The 21,841-nt window shown below is 41.1% G+C and overlaps 1 protein-coding gene across 4 annotated transcripts in view; it reads right to left on the bottom strand.

Annotated features, from left to right (window-relative positions):
• The window catches only part of LOC145344104 (ADP-ribosylation factor GTPase-activating protein 3-like), a 57,441-nt gene that overhangs the window by 2,676 nt on the left and 32,924 nt on the right, over positions 1 to 21,841 (bottom strand). For all 4 annotated transcript variants that reach the window (XM_080190940.1, XM_080190941.1, XM_080190939.1 and 1 more), the window contains 7 exons: positions 17,307 to 17,452; positions 11,398 to 11,529; positions 8,371 to 8,496; positions 5,255 to 5,386; positions 4,770 to 4,890; positions 3,109 to 3,199; positions 1,257 to 1,378 (listed from right to left, as the gene is read on the bottom strand). In XM_080190940.1, coding sequence (XP_080047066.1) covers positions 1,257 to 1,378; positions 3,109 to 3,199; positions 4,770 to 4,890; positions 5,255 to 5,386; positions 8,371 to 8,496; positions 11,398 to 11,529; positions 17,307 to 17,452 — 870 coding nt within the window. The remainder of the gene's footprint in view (positions 1 to 1,256; positions 1,379 to 3,108; positions 3,200 to 4,769; positions 4,891 to 5,254; positions 5,387 to 8,370; positions 8,497 to 11,397; positions 11,530 to 17,306; positions 17,453 to 21,841) is intronic.

Below are 21,841 nucleotides of genomic sequence, written 5' to 3'. Positions count from 1 at the left end.
GCACTGTGAAAAAGACATCTTTTGGATGTTGGCACACATGCAATTAAACATAAAAATCAAAATGTTGCTGCAATGATTCCCTCTCCTCCAAGGGCTGTGATGCTGAAGTCCTTGCAGATGGAAATCAAGTAGAAATCACTGATTTTACATGAACCTCCACTTTCCTTTATTATTCTCACTAAAAAAAAACTTGAAAAAGCTGCATCTTGCTGAATGAGATGTAACTATGCTTGCAATGCTGTACCTGTGTTTGTAATGCTGTATTAAGTCTTATCCAATGTTCTTTCTGCAAATGCATTGCCTTCTGTTTTAAATAGCTTCAAAGTAACATTATGGGAAAAACAGATAAAAGATGTACTTGAAGGCATTACATCTGAATGCATTTGCTGTAGTTCTACGGACAGTAGCTTAGGTGGGAACTATATATTTTGGGTTACTTGACTTACAGAAGAAACAAGAAAATGGAAAAGGTGTTGGAGAAAATTAAAAAGTGGGACATAGTGTGTAGAATAACACAAACAACAAGGGACAAGAAATACAGGTGCATGTAACTGCACTGTCAGCCAGAGTATAAATCAGGAAATTCATAGTGCATGTAACAAAATAATCAGAGGACTAATTTCTACACAGGGAAATTTATAGTGATAATACTGAGGACGTATAAAAGATAGTAGGTCTAGGAAACAACAAGGGAACAGTCTATTTTGGATAATGAGAAAGGGCTCATTAATAATCCTGTAGTAAAGAAGCCTGCAGACAATAACGACAATGTGATAGAATTCTATGTTGAGTTTCAGAGTGAGTTAGTGAAGTGAGTGAGCTGGCTAAGATAGATAAGAAAAGTACATTAGAAGATGTGACTTTATATAAATAATGACAGACACAAAAATAATTAATTTTAAAAACTTGCATTGTTGCAAACAAACTACAAAAATGGAATAAAAATGTTTTTCATTTTCACTCAGGTGTTTAAACTTGACTTAATTTAATTAAAAATTAAATTTTGATTAATGCTGGTCTCTTGATGAGCTGGAGTCAGCTTTAAGTACTTCCTGTGGGTAATTATAACTTTTGTAACTGAATGCATATTGCTTCTAAATCTCAAACTCCTAAACAATGGCTTTTTGATCCAACTGTCGCTATAGTGACAAATCATTTTGTGTGATGCCTAACGTAAAATCTTTATACATAAACAAAAAGTATACAGACAGACAGTTTGGTCACAAAAGATTATTTGTTATAAAAATTACACCAACCTGAATGGATGTCATCACTCCATTGGCCAGGACAGATAACTTGCCGGCCACAGATCTAACACCTTGCTTAAACTGCGCCATATCAGGAGCAGATGGCAGTACGTTGGTCAGGGACATGTTTGCTTAAGAGAACAAATCAAATCATGAACATGTGATTCTGACCAACATTATATCACTTCTAAGTAAAATGCAACTGCTATAAAAGAAAATAAAAGGAAAACCACCTGAACACAGAAAACACATGGGTTTCTTGCTATCCTCAGTGTGCTGATTAATGAATTGTATAACTGGAAGAACACATCAACATAGAACTCCCCTTAAAAAACTTGATTCAAATGTTGGCAATGCTAAATACAAAGCCAGTTTAATCCAGCAAAATATGAACATACATAGAAACTAGAAGGAGTAGGCCATTCGACCCTTCGTGTCCGCTCTGCCATTCATGCTAATCGTCAAATTCAATATGCTGACCGCACCTTACCCCCTATTCCTTGATCCCTTTAGCCCTAAGAGATGTATCCAATTCTTTCTTGAAATCACACAATGTTTTGGCTTCAGTTACTTTTTGTGTGATAGTAAATTCCACAGAGTCACCACCCACTAGGTGAAGAAGTTTCTTCTCACCTCAATCCTAAAAGGTTGACCCCGAGTTCTGGACTCCTCTATTATTAGGAACATTCTTTCTGAATCTACCCTGACTAATCCTGGTAGAATTTTATAAGTTTCTATGAGATCCCCTCTCACTCTTCTAACCTCCAGTGAATATAATCCTAACCGACTTAGTTTCATCTCATGACAGACCTGCCATCTGGTCTGTCCCAGGAATCAGCCTGGTAAACCTTCGCTGTACTCCCTCTGTAGCAAGGGCATTCTTTCTTAGATAAGGACACCAAAACTGCACACAATACTCCAGGTGCGGCCTCATCAATGCCCTACACAACTGCAATAAAACATCCCATACCCATATTCAAATCCTCTTGCAATGAAGTCCAACACACCAATTGCCTTAGTCACTGCCTGCTAAACATGTGCGCTTACTTTCAGTAACTGACGCACGAGGACACCAAGGTCTCGTTGGGTATCCACGCTTCTCAGTTTACTCCCATTCAGATAATTATCAACCTTCCTATTTTTGCTACCGAAGTGGATAATGTCACATTTATCCACATTATACTGCACCTACCATGCTTATGCCCACTCACTCAACTTGTCCAAATAACTTTAATTCTACTTATAAGGACATGAAAAGAGGGTTAAATTGGTTTACAGTCAAATGTGACTATTGACACAGGAATATGTGACCACACATACAACCTTTATATTACTACTTAGCATGTCTCCCATGATGTTGTTTCCTAGTAAACAATTGGCTTGCATGTACCTCTGCTGCAAAAGAAGTTAGCATGAAGAAATTTGTCCAGAATTAAACTTGAGAGAAATGTGGTTTGAAAAAGGGTAAATGTAGGACACGTAACATTTTTAATATAATAATGCAAGACAGATAGATATCATTTGTTTAGCTGAAGTTGAGAGCATCAGCAGCAATTCAGGAACTTGATAGAAGAAAAATAGACCTGATAATTATCAGGGACACAGGGAGGCAGCACATCACAATCACTGATGTTAAACTGAAAAGCCCTTTCTCAGCATTCTGGTCGATTAACCATCGGTATACAAAAACTAAAGTGTAACTAAGCAAACCTTGCATAAGAAAAACGGAGAGGAGGTATGAAATCTTCGTAGCGGGAAAGACAGAAAATAGTCATGATACAGTACTGTGCTTAGTTTACGTGCATACTCAGTTTTAGAGAGAGTGTTTTCCTCCGGTCTTCATGCATTTCTGGCCTCTTACCTGGTGTTTGTTTCCTTTCGCCATCAAATAGATCAGCTGAACTGATTGATGAACTTCCTGAAAATCGTTCCAGTCGGGTTTTGGCTTCATACTGCAGACAAAGCATCCCAAAGTTAAAAGAAGGTTTTTGAGGCATTGCTCACAATTAGTTATTAAAACAGGACTTAAAACATACCGACTGAAGTCTTTATCAAAAAATTGCAGAGCGCCGTTTCTGGAGAGAAACCTGGGGTGTTTCTCCCCTGAGAAACTGGTTGGTTTTCTCTCCAGATTCTACAACACTCTGCCAAAAAACATCACAGCGGAGTGATTCACATCGTCAGAGCTGAGGGCAGGGCTTAAACATGTCAGCAAAACTCAGCTGCTCAGAGATAAAACAGCCATTTTTAAAGCGTCCTGATCAAAATTGCAATCAGCTTCCCTGCACCCCACTACACAGGCCAATCAACATCCCCCCATCCCACCACAGACGGCTCAGGGGAATGATGGCAGCAGCTACAACTTGGACCACCCACACCCCATCCCCAAACATCATCCCCTTCTGCTGTGATGGCACCTTGCCAAGAGACATTGCTGGGCCATGTCCTTCATCCCCCGAGAGGGGTTATACTTACCTTTGTGCTCCCAGGAACCCCCGCCCCCCCCAATAACAGGCTCATATTTGTGTGATGTGACGTCACACTGGAATTACTGAATATTTTCTTCATACAAAATCCTAAGGACAATCTTGTGAAATATTAAAATCATTGCCTTTTTTCCAAAGAAATTCTTCTCGATGGAATGGTGCAAGGGTTTATTTGCCACAGTGGACTTTAACTATTAACAAAAAGTTAAAATGTATCCTCCTTCCACTCCAACCCTGGAATAAGGATCAACAAGGAGATGGATCAACTACCTAAGTATTTCAGTTTAAGTATCAAGTACTTTTGGCATAAGACACCTGATTAGATTAAAAAATCTCTTAATAGACTAGTTAAAATCTCAACTCGCCGCACCTTATGGCTACTGAGTAATGAATTAAGTGTGATTTTTCACTATGGGCCACATTATGAGCTCAGACTGTTTTAACAGCACCTTTGCATATGGCAGAAATAAAAGCCTACGGTCTTGATGTGAAAAATAATGACTGTGACACTGAATTTCCAAAGATAATGTAATCTTTTCAAATGACAAATGAGAACTTATTTATAATATGCTAATATGTAATACATTTACAAAAATATTACATTCCAACTAGAGACCACAGTTCTGTTTATTAATGTGTCTACTAGCACCAATAACAATTTCCATTCAAGGTACAGCAACCAATCAAATTTTCTATTTGATGCTAAGGTGCATCTGATAGCTCCAGGATTTCAACAAGAATGGCTTGTATATATGGTCATTGATTGTCCATGTCAGTAAATTTCTGAAAACACCACTGCACACAGTTCACAACAGGTCTCACTGCTCAATTTCACTACTGAGAAATTGGTTAATTTGTTCTGTACAGCTGAAATCTGTGGTGGCAGGCATTCATCCAGCAGAGAAATGTTACTTTTTCATATTGCTGGTGTTAAAGGCTGTATATATCTGAACCGATAGTAGCCAGCTAGCACAGCTAACAAAACTAGCCAGCTAACACAACAGATGATTGATTTAGAAAATGATGAAACACCTACCTCCGCAGAATCCTGTTTTCCAAAGTACATATCTGAAGAAATGGCTTTGACATTGCCAAATTTCCTCTGTGCATCTTCAGAAACCACTACATAATCTAATTCTGGTTTACGGCGAGCAGGCCTGGAAAGATGGCATAAAAATTAAAACTTGCATCAATCAGCATCACAAGCCACTCTTGTGTAAATGTTTTTAAGAGTTCACTTTAGGTGGAAAACGTAATGTGCACAAACTAATGAAATACAGAATTATAATCAAACAATAACATAGCAAATAATTTGCTAGCAAATGTGTTGATTAAAAATAATTTGGAAATTTAATAATGTACAAGCTAAAACAAGAGTTACATTGATGCTAAATCCAAATACATTTGAGTGCTAATCCTAAATGGATTTATGTAAAACAAAATTAAAAATACTACTTAATCTATTGAAAGCAAGTCAGCAATGAAGCAAAACAGCAAATAGAATTTCATTAGAAGTTATACCCATCATTTAATGACATCTTTGAAGTAAATACATCTTTCTCTCTAACACTGCTTTCCATTTTCCAAAAGGAGTCACTATTATCATCCCATTTTGAAAATGTACCTCCCATGTCCAGTGGATCATCGAAATACCTAAAAAGGTTGGGATAGGAGGAAACAGGAAAAGTCATAGTCTCTCAAAATATTAAATCTTCAGAATGGACTTTGGATGCATTAACTAATACTTCTGTTTGTGCCACCCCATCCACCCAATTATTCTCCCGTAACCGTACTTAATGCAGTCACCATCTGCATTGCTATAAAGGCAGTCAGCATAACGACAATATCACTTTCAAAAAAAAAAGCACTAAAAAGAAACTAAATTTCAGACAATGTCTAGCCGAAAGGTGTAGCTCTTCATAAATCAACTGGAGTAAAGCACTGCAGCACAATACCAACTCTTTCACTAGTCACACCCCAAACCACACACCAAGAATGCTCACCCAAGCCTCCCAACAATGCTTGCTCCCCGCTTAAAAATACTCACCCACTAGTCCCCCGCCAGGGGTGGGGGGGGCGGAGGAAAGAGAGAGCAGGGAGACAGTGCTGTGGCAGGGAGGGACTGATCTGTGCTGTTAAAATGTCTGTCTAGGAACAGCATCAACAAACACAACACAGGGTCACTTCCCTATGCTTTATCAAAGTCATGTTTCATAGAATTCTTACAATGTAGAAGGAGGCCATTCAGCCCATCGAGTCTGCACCAACCCTCTCTGAAAGAGCATAAGAAATAGGTGCAGGAGTAGGCCATCTAGCCCTTCGAGCCTGCCCCGCCATTCAATAAGATCATGGCTGATCTGTCATGGCTCAGTTCCACATTACCGCCCTCTCCCCATAACCCTTAATCCCCTCTCTTAGCAAAAACCCATCAACCCGCGTCTTAAAAATATTTAGCAAGGTAGCCTCCACCACTTCAACGGGCAGAGAATTCCAGAGATTCACCACCCTTTGAGTGAAGAAGTTCTTCCTCAACTCCGTTCTAAACCGCACCCCCTTTATCTTGAGGCTGTGCCCCCTAGTCCTACTGTCCTTTGAGCGGGAAGAGTCTCTCCACCTCTATCCTATCCATCCCATTCATCATCTTATATGTCTCAATGAGATCTCCCCTCATTCCTCTGAACTCTAACGAGTACAAGCCTAGTTTATTCAGCCTCTCCTCATAGCTTAACCCCTTCAACTCCGGCATCAGCCTAGTAAACCTCCTCTGCACTCCCTCCAAGGCCAAAATATCCTTGCGTAAGTACGGTGCCCAAAGCTGCACACAGTACTCCAGCTGCGGCCTCACCAATGCCCTATACAGCCGCAGCAAGACCTCCCTACTTTTATATTCAATCCCCCTCGCTATGAAGGCCAGCATCCCATTCGCCTTCCTGACCACTTGCTGCACCTGCAGGCTGGGTTTTTGCGACTCATGCACAAGGACCCCGAGGTCCCTCTGCACCGTCGCCTGCTGCAGTTTTTCGCCACGTAAGTATTAATCCTTCCTACCATTATTCCTACCAAAGTGGACCACCTCGCACTTGCCAACATTAAATTCCATTTGCCAGTTCCTGGCCCATTCGCCCAGCCTATCTAGATCCTTCTGCAGACTCTCCACACCCTCCGCACAATTTGCCATTCCACCAATCTTGGTGTCATCAGCAAATTTCGACACCGTACACTCGGTTCCCTCCTCCAGATCATCTATATAAATGGTAAATAGCTGAGGCCCCAGCACCGACCCCTGGGGCACTCCACTAGTTACCAACCGCCAATCCGAATAGCACCCATTAACCCCCACTCTCTGCCTCCTATTTGACAACCAATCCTCTATCCACGCTAACACCCTACCCCCAACTCCATGCCCCCTTACCTTCTGCAATAACCTCTTGTGAGGTACCTTGTCAAACGCCTTCTGAAAATCAAGACAGACCACATCCACCGGCTCTCCTCTATCCACCGCCCTAGACACATCCTCATAGAACTCCAGTAAATTTGTCAGACACGACTTCCCCTTAACGAAACCGTGCTGCGTCTGCTCTATCAAGCAATTCCCCTCAAGATGCCTTGCTATTTCCTCCTTGATGACGGATTCTAACATTTTACCTACAACAGACGTTAAACTAACCGGCCTATAATTCCCTGCCTTTTGCCTGGCACCCTTCTTAAACAACGGCGTAACATTAGCCGTTTTCCAATCTTCCGGCACTTCCCCGGAATCCAGCGACGTCTGGAAAATAACCACCAAGGCATCCACTATCACCTCCGCCATTTCTTTCAGAACCCTCGGATGCATTCCATCCGGTCCTGGGGACTTGTCCACAATCAGTCCCTCCAGTCTGTCGAGCACCGCCTCTCTAGTAACAATAATGTCATTGAGACCATCCAGTCCTACCACCTTTCCATCTCTAACACCCGGCAAATTATTCACATCCTCCTCCGTGAAGACTGAAACAAAAAAGTTATTCAAGACCTCAACCATTTCCCCATCCCCTACCACTAAGCATCTTACACAGTTCCACCGCCAACCCTATCCCCGAAGCCCCACACACTTACTCCTGTAATCCCCCTAACCCACACATCTTTGGACAGTAGGGGACAATTTTGCACAGCCAATCCACCTGACCTGCACATGGACTGCACATGGACACACTTTGGACTGCGGGAGGAAACCAGAGCACCTGAAGGAAACCCATGCAGACACAAGGAGAACCCACAAACTCTACACTGACAGTCACCCGAGGCTGGAATCAAACTCGGGTCCCTAATGCTATGAAGCAGCAGTGTTAATCACAGAACGGATTTTCTTTTTGTTTATTCCATGACAGAACTGTCCAATGCTCAAAAGGAACAATATTAGTAAAACTATGAATTATTCAGGAAAACCTTTAGTATCCATTCAATGATTTACATCGCTAATAAAGCTACTTCAAGTTCTTGCATCCTTCAGTGTTTTGCTGAGGAAATGACCTATGGCAGCAGTAGCCTTAATACATTTCTAAAATCTCATTTTTCTGGTCACTTGGACTTTTTGCCCCCCACAAAATACATTGCAACACTCCACTTCAGGATCTAACATAGCAAAACACTTCAATTACCTGGACTGAGAAGTAGTAAATGCAGGTTCTTCATCATCTTCATATTTTCTCCTGGATGATTTTGCAATGGTGGGTGTCTCTTGTTCTATTGTCTGCATATCTGATAACACAGAATGGGAAACTCCACTACAAGGAATAAAAGCAAGAAAAAGGAGAACATTATAAGATGGCACAACACAAAGCTTTATTTTATTACATTTAGCACCTTACTGACAAGAACTGATAAGCAACTTTACAATATTAAGAAAACATTAACACCCAGATTCAGTCACAAAGCTTTGCAACATAATTGAAATACATTTGCAAAAAAACCTCTTCCAACACGTTTACCTCAAGAGCATAGGGTATTGACAAAATTTCAACATATAACTCAATCATCACGTAGAAAGCCAAGAACAAAGGAAATCCTTAGCCAATCTTGAGATCTGTGGCTCTTACCCCTTGCTCTCCATCCCAGATTCTCTTTTCCCTCATTTTCCACCTCAAACTCCACAAAAGATCAGCCATCCCATATCTGCTACCTTTAGCAGGATGTCACCTTCAAACACATCCTCCCTTCTCGTCCCCATCAGTATTCTAAAAACACTGCTCCCTCCGCAATACCCTAAGTCCATTCTTATATCACACCCAACACCTTCCAATGCAATTGCAAGGGGTGTAACCTCTCTCTTCACTGTCCCTTGGCCCCAAACACTCCTTCCAAATGAAGCAGCAATTTATTTGCGCTTCTTCCAATTTAGCATTCTGTATACACTGCTCACAATGTGATTTCCTCTATACTGGGAAAACCAAAAACAGACTGGGATCAACTCCACTCAGTCCACAAGCATGATTCCAAGTTTCTGGATGAAAGCAAATTACTGTGGATGCTGGAATCTAAAACCAAAAGAGAAAACACTGGAAAATCTCAGCAGACCTGGCAGCATCTGTAAGGAGAGAAAAGAGCTGACGTTGAGTCCAGATGTTAACTGGACTCGAAACATCAGCTCTTTTTCTCCCCTTACAGATGCTGCCAGGTTTGCTGAGATTTTCCAACATTTTCTGTTTTGATCCCAAGCTTCTGGTTGTGAATTAAAATGGCAAGCAATCTTGATCTCGCTTTTCTGTCCTTGACGCTCTGCACCGTTACAGTAAAGCTCAGTGTAAGTGAGGAACGACCCCTCATCTTCCACTTGGGTTTCTGGTTTCACCATTGAGTTCAAAAATTTCAGGCCATGAACTCCATCCTCCATTTTGACTCTTCTGCACACTCCCCAGAAAAGTGCAAGTTTGTATCTTGTTTTGATGTTTTTTGCTTTCATTATTCTGCCATTAACATTCATTCTGAACCAATGCTTTATTTCTTTACCACAACCAATGCTTTCTTTCTCTACTACAACCATTACCACTCCCTTTGCCTTTTGTCCCATGTTATGTTTGTTATTTAACCCCTTCTATCCTATGACCACCTCAGGTAACCTATCCCAAACCCCCTCTTTTGTTTTCCCACACCTTCTCTCAGCAGCCTATAATCCATATTTCTACCTCCTTCAGTTCCAAAGGAATCATATTTCGCTTGAAATGTTAACTCAGTTTCTCTCTGCAGATGCTAGCAGATCTACTGAGATTTTCTAGCACTTGTTTTATTCCGGATGAGGGGGCTAGGGACAGCTACAGCAGAGTGACCAGATATAATTTAGTGCTTACTTAAAAGTCACACTTCTGCCCTTATTTTTATTTAATACTCCTTAGTTAAATATCACAATTGATGGTACATTCAGGAAACAGAAATTGGTTTGAGAATAGGAGTATCCAGTGGTGCAGCCAAGGAGCAAAAGTGAAGTACTACAAATCTCCAATAGCTGGAGAGTATAATTACAGCACAATACAGTTACATAGGTAGCTTCCACTTTTAAAAAGCTCTTTACGGGATGTGGGCATCCACTGGTGAGGCAGACATTTGTCCCCCATGTCAAATTGCACTTGAGCCAAGTGGCTTGCTAGGCCATTTCAGAGGGCAGTTGACAGTCAACCACGCTGCTGTAGGTCTGGAGTCACATGTAGGCCAGAGCAGGTAACAGTAGCAGATTTCATTCCCTAAAGGACATTTGTGACATTTTTACAACATTTCATGACTCAACGTTGTGGTTCAGAGGTCCAAGTATTAAAACCATTTTCTACTTATTTTAAGCTAGTAATGCTGTTATTACAATGTGATTAACCCTTAGTGAGATAATATGAAATTGAGTGCAATGAAAACAGACATTTGAACTTTATTACTATAACTACCAGAAAATGTATGAATTGTTAATTTGGAGAACTGGTGGGTAAAACAAAACAACAATGCTGCTTTGTAAATAAACCAAATATTTTATAGGTGAGGTATCTCCCATCACATTTGAAGTAAAACACAGGATATCCTGTTTGTTAATAAGAATATGTACATAAGAATTATGAGTAATAGACTATTTGGCCACTTGAGCCTGCTCTACCATTCAATAAGATGATGGCTGATTGTTTTAAATCAAAACATAGTAGTAGATCACTTTATTTGAAATCAAATAGAAGACATTTATTGAAACTTAGATGTTAATAGAAACTCTGATCACAAAACTCTTCTTTGGACTTGCTATTGTACGTACAAGGAAGGTTATACGCAAGGCCAAGCACAGTGGGGGAGTAAGGCAGTAATTAGTTATTTTCATTTACAAATTCTCATTGCTCCTTATTTTGTTCTTGCCCATCTTGAGCACCATTCTCACCTGCTAGGGTAGGCAAGTGATATCGTTAGGTGTCTACTGCACTTGGATCACATGCTGCAAAATACGTGAATAACCCAACGTGGTATATTCTTGTCCTATAATTGTCCATCCCCATGAGAACAGTTCTTCCCTTAACTGAAAAGCACAAGTTCCGGATTTTCCATGCAAGTCCACAATTTATTGTTCTGTGATTCAGTTCAAAATTATACAATCACATTTAAATGTTCTTTGCTACCCATTACCTCTCTCCTCATAAATTAGTAGTGTAATAGCACAAATCGCTTACGCTCTGCTGCTGAAGCCCATGCCCAGTCGCTCTGCTTGTTCCTTTTTTTTGCCTTCCATTTTTTTCAATTTCTCATCTTCCTTCTTTCTCTGTATTTCCAGGTCTTGGTATGCAAGGCGAAGAGATGAAACTCTGTAACAGAAAATGTCTTTGCTTACATTTACTATTTTGAAAACATATTTAACCAAGTGAACATTTGAAAGTCTATTTCAATACGACAACAGAATCCACATTATGCTACATTCCAGAATGGAAAAATGAACACAATTAATTGTCCAATATATTCACTGCAAATCACCATGCAACATTCAAAAATAGCAGCTGAATGAAATGATGTCATTGTTATCTCATTTCTTCAAAACAATTACTGAAATCTGAGCTGGTCTCAGTCAGACATAACCTCTGATACAACACAACATTGTACATGACAAACCTTTCTTGAGGCATGCTGGTCTCACAATGCTTTGAGAGATCATTACTATATTCATAGCCCCATGCCAAACACAAATCCTCTGCACAGTGTTCAGATATCCAGCACTGCTGATTAACAATCTCAATTAATTCAATAATATGTCACACTTAACAGGCTATTACTTTCGTGATACAGTAAGTTGTTGCTTTAAATTGCCCTTTTGAAGTCGTTTTATCTTTGAGTCATTTTGATTTCATGCTGTGTTTTTATTTGGCTAGTATTCCTGTTTAGCATTGTGGGTTTGCATTGTCATTCTGCACCCAGGTGTGATTTTATCCAAATGGCACCATGTTGGAGAGGTCTCTTCCACTCCTCAACTCTCCTATTCACTCTTGGCCCTCCAGCTACTGACCCGTCTGTTTACTTCTCCAGCTTGCATGTTGCCACCGCAACCAAATGCGGATTTGATGACTGCTATGTGGAACACTGTTCAGTCTGCAAGCATGGCCTCCAGCTTTGTCATCTGTCATTTTAATTCTCCACCTTGGTCTCATGCTGGCATCGCTGTTCTTGACCTCTGGCACTGTTCCAATAAGCTCAAGGAACTTTACAGCTTCTGGAATCACTGACTTCAATAATTTTAGATCTTAATCTCTGGAGCTCCCTCAATTTTCTCCACTTTTATTTGCACGTATTTGTCTCAACTTTGATTTTCTTGTTTTTAGTTTGGCAGCTATTCATTATTCTGCCATTCACACTTCTCTGGACCCACCTTTTGTTTCTTTACTTTGTAGGATCAGAAGGATTATGGGGGAGCCGGGAAAATCAGGGAGGTAATGGATCTCAAGAAAAGGAATTTGTGGAATGTCTACGAGGTGGTTTTTTTGGAACAGCTTGTGGTGAACCCACTTGGGCACTTGAACCCAAGCAATTCTAGATTTGGTGATGGGTAACAAGGCAGATTTGGTAAGGGGACCTCAGGTGAAGGAACCCTGATGACGCAGTGACCATAATGTGATAGGATTCACCATGCAGTTTGAGAGGGAGAAGCCGTAATCCGATGTGATGCTATTGCAGTTGAGTTAAAGGCAACTCCAGAGGGAGGGGCTGGCCAGGAGAGTGGCCTGCTTTGACAAAGCGTCATTTGGACTCGAAACGTCAGCTCTTCCCTCATCACAGATGCTGCCAGACCTGCTGAGATTTTCCCAGCATTTTCTCTTTTGGTTTCAGATTCCAGCATCCGCAGTAATTTGCTTTTATCCTGGTAGGGAAGATGGTGGAATGGCAATGGTAGGAGTCTCTGGGAATAATTCAGGAGGAGATGCAGCAAACTTCCAGCCCAAGGAAGTAGCACTCTAAGGAGAGGGTGAGGCAACTGTGGCACTGAGGGAAGTCCAGGACAACTTCAAAGCAAAAGAAAAAACATACAACATAGTGAAGATTAGTGGAAGCCTTTAAAAACCAACAGAGGACAACTAATAGAAAAAGGGGGAGATGAAATAAAGAAAGGAAAATTGCAGCACAGGAACAGGCCCTTCGGCCCTCCAAGCCTGCACCGACCACGCTGCCTGACTGAACTGAAACCCCCTACCCTTCCAGGGAATGTATCCCTCTATTCCCATCCTATTCATAAGGCATAGGAGCAGAATTGGGCCACTCGGCCCATTGAATGGCAGAGCAGACTCAATCATGGCTGATATTTTTCTCATTCCCATTCTCCTGCCTTTTCCCCATAACTCCTGATCCCCTTATTAATCAGGAACCTATCTATCTCTCTCAAAGACACTCAATGACCTAGTCTCCACAGCTTCTTTGGTAAAGAGTTCCACATATTCACCACTCTCTGGCTGAAGAAATTCCTCCTCATTTCCTTTCACACAGAGTGGTGAGTGTCTGGAACAAGCTGCCAGAGGTAGTAATAGAGGCAGGTACAATTTTGTCTTTTAAAAAGTGTTTAGACAGTTACATGGGTACAATGGATATAGAGGGATATGGGCCAAACACAGGCAATTGGGATTAGCTTAAGGGTTTAAAAAAGGAGGCATGGACAAATTGGGCTGAAGGGCCCATGTCCATGCTGTAAACTTCTATAACTCTAACCATCGTCCCTTTAGCCTTAGGTTGTGCCGTCTGGTTCTAGTTTTTCCCTGCTAGTGGAAACATCTCCACGTCCACTCTACTCAGGTCTTGCTGTACCCTGTAAGTTTCAATAAGATCCCCCCCTCCATATCTTTCTAAACTCCAAGTACAGACCCAGAGTCCTCAAACAACAAGCTCTTCATTCCAGGGATCATTCTTGTGAACCTCCTCTGGATCCTTCCCAAGGCCAGCTCATCCTCCCTTAGATATAGGACCTAAAACTGCTCACAATACTCTAAATGAGGTCTGACCAGAGCCTTATACACTCTCAGCAGTACATCCCGGCTGTTGCAATCTAGCCCTCTGAATGTGAATGCTAACATTGCATTTGCCTTCCTAACTGCACGTTAACCTTAAGAGAATCTTGAATCCCAAGTCCCTTGTTTCTCATTTCCTATGCATTTTCTCATTTAGAAAATAGTCTATGCCTCCATTCCTCCTTCCGAAGTGCATAACCTCACACTTTTCCACATTATATTCCATCTGCCACTTCTTTGCCCACTCTCCTAACCTGTTCAAGTCCTTCTGCAGCCCCCCCAACTTCCTCAATACTATCTGTCCCTCTACATATGTTTGTATTATCTGCAAACTTAGCAACAGTGCCTTCAGTTCCTTCCTCCAAATCATTGATGTATATTATGAAAAGTTGCGGTCCCAGCACTGACCCCAGAGGCACGTCACTAGTCACTGGCTGGCATCCTGAAAAAGACCCCTTTATCCCTACTCCCTGCCTTCTGCCAATCCTCTATGGATAGAGCATCTTACCCTTAACATCATGGGCACAACTTATTTAAGTCTCTTATACAGCACCTTATCAAAGGCCTTCTGGAAATCTCAATAGATCACGTCCACTCCTTTAACTTCTGGAATGGACCGCCTGTGATAGTTCAAGCGGTTATTGGATAGGCACATAGGGCACACCAGAATGATAGGGAGTGGGATAGCTTGATGTTGGTTTTGGACAAAGCTCAGCACCACATTGAGGGGCTGAAGGGCCTGTACTATGCTATACTGTTCTAAATAGGAGCAGGAGTAGGTTATTCAGCTCTAACTATTTAATAAACCATGGCTGATCTGATTGTGGCTTAATGCCAATTTCCTGCCAGCCCCCATAATCCTCGACTCCCTTGTAGATGAAAAATCTAATTTAGACCTGACCTTCACTGCTCTCTGGGGAAGAGAATTCCAAAGATTAACAGCCCTCAGAGAGACATAATTCCTCCTCATTTCAGTTGTAAACGGGAGACCCTTTGTTAAAAAAAAACTGTTCTAGATTCTCACACACGGAGTAACACCCTTTCAGCATCTACCGTCAAGCCCAACTCAGAATTTTGTACATCACTTTTCATTTTTCTAGGCTCTAGGCTTATGATTATAGACCTGGCCTGCTCAACCTTTCCTCATAAAGCAACCCTTCATCCTTGGAATCAAAGACCTTCTTAGAATTGCTTCTAATGCTTCCTTCAGTAACAAGATCAAAACTGCTCATAATACTGTGTAATCTCACCAATACCCTAAACTACTGTAGAAGACTTCTGCACTTCCTCTTTTGAGTACCATTCGATTTGCCTTCCTAATTACTTGCATTACCTACACGCCAATGTTTTGACAATCATACATAAAGATATCCAGATCCCTCTACACTGCAACATTCTATTGCATCCCTCCATTTAAATAACATTCTGCTTTTCTATTCCTCCTGCCAATGTGGACAACCTAACATTTTCATACAATATATTCCATCTGTTAAATATTTGCCCACTCACCTCTATTCCTTTACAGAATCTTTGTGTCCTCCTCACAACTTGTTTCCATGCCTATTTTTTTATCTTTGTAAACAAATTTGGCTTTGATAAACTTGGGCCATCAGACTTTGAATGGACCTACCTTATATTAAGCTGATCTTTCTCTACACCTAGCTATGACTCTAACACTACATTCTGCACCCTCCCCTTTCCTTTTCGATGAATGGCACGCTTTGTATAGCGCGCAAAAAACAATACTTTTCACTGTATGTTAATAGATGTGACAATAATAAATCAAATCAAATCTTACTGGGGGTGATTCTCCCAGCCCACTACACTGCTCTTCCTGCCGGGCATCACAGCCTCTGCATGTCTCCCAGCTGAGTACTTCCAGTGTCATCATCTCCGCTCCCAATTTGCGGTGCAGAGCTGATTACAATATGGAGATCTTCATTTCCGTATCATTAGCATGCCTGGGACTGAAGTCTCCAAGCCTGATAGCATCTCCATCCCACCCTTAACTGCCAGGACTGGGTCACTCCAGTGGAGTTTACAACTGCTCCCCATTAACAGGGAACAGGCGGCCCAACCCCACTGGAAGGGACAGAAGCCATTGAGGCTCCCCCAGGTGGTCAGGGGTCCACCTCGGCCCCAAGGGGGACATTGGGGCTGGCCCCAGGGAGGCAGGGTAGGCCTGCGATCAAAGGGTGGGGGGCTCTGCAAGGCAAGCGAGGGGGGTTACAGAGCTGGCCAGAGATCAGGAGGGCAGTAACGTAGAGCCACTGCGCACGCACCAATCTTGGCGCTGAGAGATTGCTGTATGTGCAGCAACCCACTCAGCATTATGCTGCCAACCTCCGATTGGAAGTAAGCCTGCCCCTTAATTTTCAGAGGGAATCCCACTGAGACACTCTGCGATGAACAGATTAATTCTGAAAATCAAGCAAATTGGGGACTTAGAAATTTTCTGGGAGAATTCTGGCCATTGTCTTTCTACCTCAATGAAATATATCTACATTGAAGTTATGAAATATCTCTAAATGCCACTGCTTCTTTTCCATTTTATACCTTTCAACAGATTTTCTGCATCTGCAGTAAAGTATTGAAGGAATGTTGCACTTTGGAGATGCTGTAATTGAGATGACACATTATACCAAGGCCCGGTCTACCCTCTCAGGTGGGCACAAAAGATTCTATATGGTCACAACTCTACTTTCCAGCCTTCTCCCATAAGCATCGAGTCCCTCATCTTGAAACCAAAATGTATAACTCAATCTTGAATCAATTCAATGACACAGCCTCCGCCACTATGTGGGGAAGAAGATTCCACAATTCCTATGGCAGTTTTGATAAACAGTGGAGCTATCCCTGGTGTCCTAGGCAATATTTGTCCCTCAATCAAAATAATGTAAAATAGATTATCTAATCATTATCTCATTGCTGTTTGTGGGAGTTCACTGTGCATAAATTAGCTATTGTGTTCCCAAAATACTTCCAGACAGCCATCATGAAAGACACTACGTAAATGCATTTTTAAAAGGCTGGTTTGTTGTAAATCACATTGATATATAATATGTATTGATATATGGTACACAGAAAGAAAATCTACATACATTGATTCATCCTTCTCAAGCTTCTTCTTGTTCTGCAATTCCTCTTGTTCTTTCATTCGATCGGCAGCTTGAGCCTGTTTATCAATTTCATTGAAGCTATGGCTAGTCACTTTCTGTGCTCCCAAACCACCCTTCTTAGCACCTAACTGTTGAACAATGGGAACAAAGTACAATTAATGGTATCTAATACTTCTTTTAATAGGCATCTTTTACAACTAACTTTTTCTCTTTTGATCAAGTTGACCCATTTAAAGTTTTGAATTAGGAGTGTGACTGAGATAACAGTGGGCTTATTTCACACAAGTACCATGCAAGAAACCAAAAAGCTTAATACAAAGGAATGTGTCTTAACTGATTCAGCTACACATGATTGAAGATGCCCAACATAAAAATTAACACATGCACTTATTTAAATTAGTAAGTACACATACAGCTGTATAGAGATTTCCCAACATATTACTCATGGTGTACTGAACAGTAAACTGTTTTATATTGATGAAATTTATACCATGTAATGGATTAGTTTGTTATTCAGGTACTGTTAACCAAGTTTAATTCCTGTAAAGAGGCATCCTGAGGTTAATGAAACATTCAACACTTTATTTCAAGTGGTGGATGAAATGGCATTTGTCTTAAGCCACTACACACCAAGGATAAAATCAGAAGGTACATGAACTATCACAAGCCTAAGGACAGATTTCATAAAGTCACTCACTTCAATTTTCCAAAACATCTCGCTTTTCATTAAATAAACAATCTGCATACACAATTATTTGTAGTTGCAAGTCAAAAATGCATGGTCTCTAATGAAAGTAATCACGTTATGTACAGAAAGCTACACATTTCAGCATGATGTACTTTTGTCTGTTCCCACACATGCATTTTTAAATGGCATTCAGGTCTTCTAATGGGATGTGTACTGTTTGTAATTGGTCGGTCGTCTGGTATTTGTGTATGCTTGTGTATTTGCGTATTTGGTTCTCCTATTTCTGTGCTGCTGATTCCTCTTTGGGGAATTTTGTGCCATGACAAGTGTTGTTGCTGTGGTGAATTGTTGCTGCAGATCCATTGCCTTTGTTGGGTAACAGTTGACCTTTGAGACTTGTGATAGTTCAGTTCTCGGAGCGATTGGTGAAGTCATCTTCCTCGTCAGCTGTCTGTGAAGGAGCAGCTTCTTCAGTCAGATGTATGTTTTCTGCAATTACAACTATGACAAAAAATTTCCGCCCGAGGTCAACAGTGATTTTGTTTGTTGGACCCTTGCCCGCACTGATCCTGTGGCGAGCAAGGTAATAGAGTTCCAACTTATGTGCCTGGTCGGTCATTTTCACTGCCTGCAATCAAAGTGACAATTTCTCTATGCAGTTCCACATTGCCAAGTGAGCTGACCTTTGTTGAGTGTTGAATGTTTACTCTGATTGGTTATCCAATTTTCAGTTCTGGCAATGATTTGGCAACTTTCTCAAAATGAAATTTGGCTTGGTCATGATCTTGACATTCACTCTTATTACTACTTCTGGTTTTAGCAATCTTTTGGCTATTGGAAGAGTAGTCTAGACGCAGCATGAAATTGGTCGTACAGTTTGACTACTTTCGATGCCTTCGGTGAATGTGTTTCTCTTTGTGCACAGCCGCGCTGGGTCTACTCAATTTTCTGATAATCCCATTGGCAATTTTCACTGCTACTTCAGCCTTCCCATTTAACTGGGGTTAATGTGGAGGTGAAATTTAGCATTGAATTATCTCTATTAATTTATGAAGTGCTTGAATTCTTCACTCATGAACTGAGGACAATTATCATTCATCAAAATGTCAAGAATGCCCTAACGACGAAGGTGTGCTTTCAGGCATTCTACAATCTCACCGGTAGTCATTAATATCAGCTTGTCTATCAGTAGTCCGAATTGCAGTTGCTGGTGATGAGATAGCCACTTCCAAAGAGTGAGGTATATTCAAAGTTTTATCCGTTGTCTGGGATGTCATGAATCCTGAGCAGCTCTTTTAGTTGCTTAGCTTGATATTCATTACAAGCACTATACTAAATGATATTGTCCTTGATCTCATTGCTTATGATCAGCCAGTATAGCTGTTCTCTTCCTCAAATTAGACTCAATTCCTGGGTGGTTTCAACATCTCTTTCCTCATCTCCTTATGGATGATAACATCCTTGTACAAGATACCATCTTGGGCAATCACTTCCTCTCATAATAATAACTGTATCCTTAGTGGTTTCTGACCATCATTTCATCACTACCTACTGCAGCATTTGAAGATTTTCATCTTGTTACATAGTTTGCTTAATCTAAGCAACGGTAAGAAGTCTCACACCACTAGGTTAAAGTCCAACAGGTTTATTTGGCAGCACTCCGAAAGCTCGTACTACAAAATAAATCTGCTCCTAATGTTGAGAGATTTCTTACTGTGACTACCCCACTCCACTGCCGGCATATCCACATCATAATCTAAGCAAGATATTTATCTATCAGAATCATTGTTTCAGCTGTATTGATGGTTTACACAGAACGTCATGATGTTGCTTCACATTGAATCTGGAAGATTTCACGCTCTGTACTAGCAACAACTTTCTTCAAAGGGAGTGCAGTTCTTGATAATATGTCAGTGACGTACACCTATTTTTCCTCCTCGCACTTGACTTCTAAATGATATCTCTGCACACAAAGTAAAATCCTTTGCAGATGCTTTGGAGGAGAAATAAGTCGTTTGAAGTGGCTTATGGTCAGATTCCACCATCACTTTCTCTCTCCCAAACAGGAACTGATGAAGATGTTTATAAGCACAGCCAATAGCCAGGCACTGTTTTCCAATCTGTGCTTCAGTTTGCATTAGCACTTTGGATACAAACATAGCTGGGTGTCCTTGCTGCACGAGGGTTTCTCCAAGATTTGTGTTGCTGGCCTCTCACTGCAGGGTGACCTAATCGTTAACAGCACAGTCCTTCAGCATTGGCATTGTTGATGTGAGCAAAAGCTGCTTGTAGTGTGCCCCAATACCACTGCACATCCTTTGCAGTGAGAGGCTAACATTCTGATGACAAATTAGAAATCATTGCACCAACTTCATATCTGTTGGTTGCTGAATCTCTGCTACAGCTCTCATCAGGGTCAGAACAAACTCCCTTTTGTTGTCAGTTTATGCCCATACACTTGACTTCAGTTGCAGATTTTTCTATTCAGCTCCATCTGGTGAGCTCTCTCAACCAGTCTCTGCAGATGATGATGATGGTTTTTAAATCATATCTCTACATCCATAGACTAGATGATCACCCACGGTCATTTCCACTCCATGAAGATCATTAATTATCTTGTGCTGTTGATGTAGGTACTCTTCCAAAGCAGTAGAAATGCCATACAGCATGCACAACTATCATCCAAAAGGCATAAGAACATAGTCACGACACTACTACTTTCATTCAACTTTACTTGCCAGTATCCATCCTTAGATCTAGATTAGTAAAGTCCTTTGCCTTGGCAAGTTGCAACAAAATGTCTTTAATGGTTGGCAGAGTAATGCGATCTCAAAGCTTTGTTGAGGTTCTTCCATTATTTACTTCTTAGTATCACAAGTAGGCTTACATTAACACTGCAATGAAGTTGCTGTGAAATTCAGTTATACACACTCCCAGCTTTCCAGGTTGTTTTACATATACCATGCTTCAAATCCAGTCTGTACAAGTTGCCACTTTCTTGATTACTCAAAAGTTTTTTTAAAGTTTATTTATTTGTCACAGCTAAGGCTTACATTAACACTGCAATGAAGTTACTGTGAAGTTCCCCTAGTCACCACACTCAGGCACTTGTTCGGGTCAATGTACCTAACCAGCACATCTTTCTGACTGTGGGAGGAAATCGAAACACCTGGAGGAAACCCAAGCAAACTCCACATAGAGACAGACCCAAGCTGGGAACTGAACCAGGGTCTCCTGGTGCTGAGAAGCACTGTGCCACCGTGCTGCCCACTCCCATCTTTTCAAGCCCCTCTTGTCTTTCAGGCCAAGCTTAAGTGCAGCTGGAATATTCCTCAGAAGAGTTGGTATCACTCTCAAAATGATATTCATCAGGAAGATAGCTAAGACCCATGAAAACATCTTTGTATAGTTTAGGATTTGTTCAGCAGTTAATGGCATGATGCCATGTGAAATACTGCAAACCTCTTCCGGTACATGGAGGGTTACTGGTACAAGCTTTTGACTTGTTTTAGCTTTTATGAGTGCATTTTACTAATATCTATCATTTGGAACTGCAAATCTTCTTTCTTCCAATTGCGTTGAGTTCTCAGCTTAGTTTGTCCTCTTTGGGTGAGCCTTGTTCCATCATATAGCCTTGACTTTACCTTCACTTTCAGGTCACCATCTTGAGAAACTTCATACAGCTCAGCAAAGCACGTGATGTTACACAGAGTACCAGTGTCTATCTGACTCTTCACATTTACCTGATGATCTCCTTCTGCAGTCATCATTCCAATAGTTACAAACCACTTTTTCCTTGAGACTTGAGGGTGCCAATCTATTCTAGAGT

Source organism: Carcharhinus amblyrhynchos, chromosome 6 (assembly GCF_965287045.1).
Source record: "Carcharhinus amblyrhynchos chromosome 6, sCarAmb.v2.hapA, whole genome shotgun sequence".
NCBI classification, from domain to species: domain Eukaryota; kingdom Metazoa; phylum Chordata; class Chondrichthyes; order Carcharhiniformes; family Carcharhinidae; genus Carcharhinus; species Carcharhinus amblyrhynchos.
Note: the sequence above shows the minus strand (reverse complement) of the source record. Positions and strands in the feature narration are given on the sequence as shown.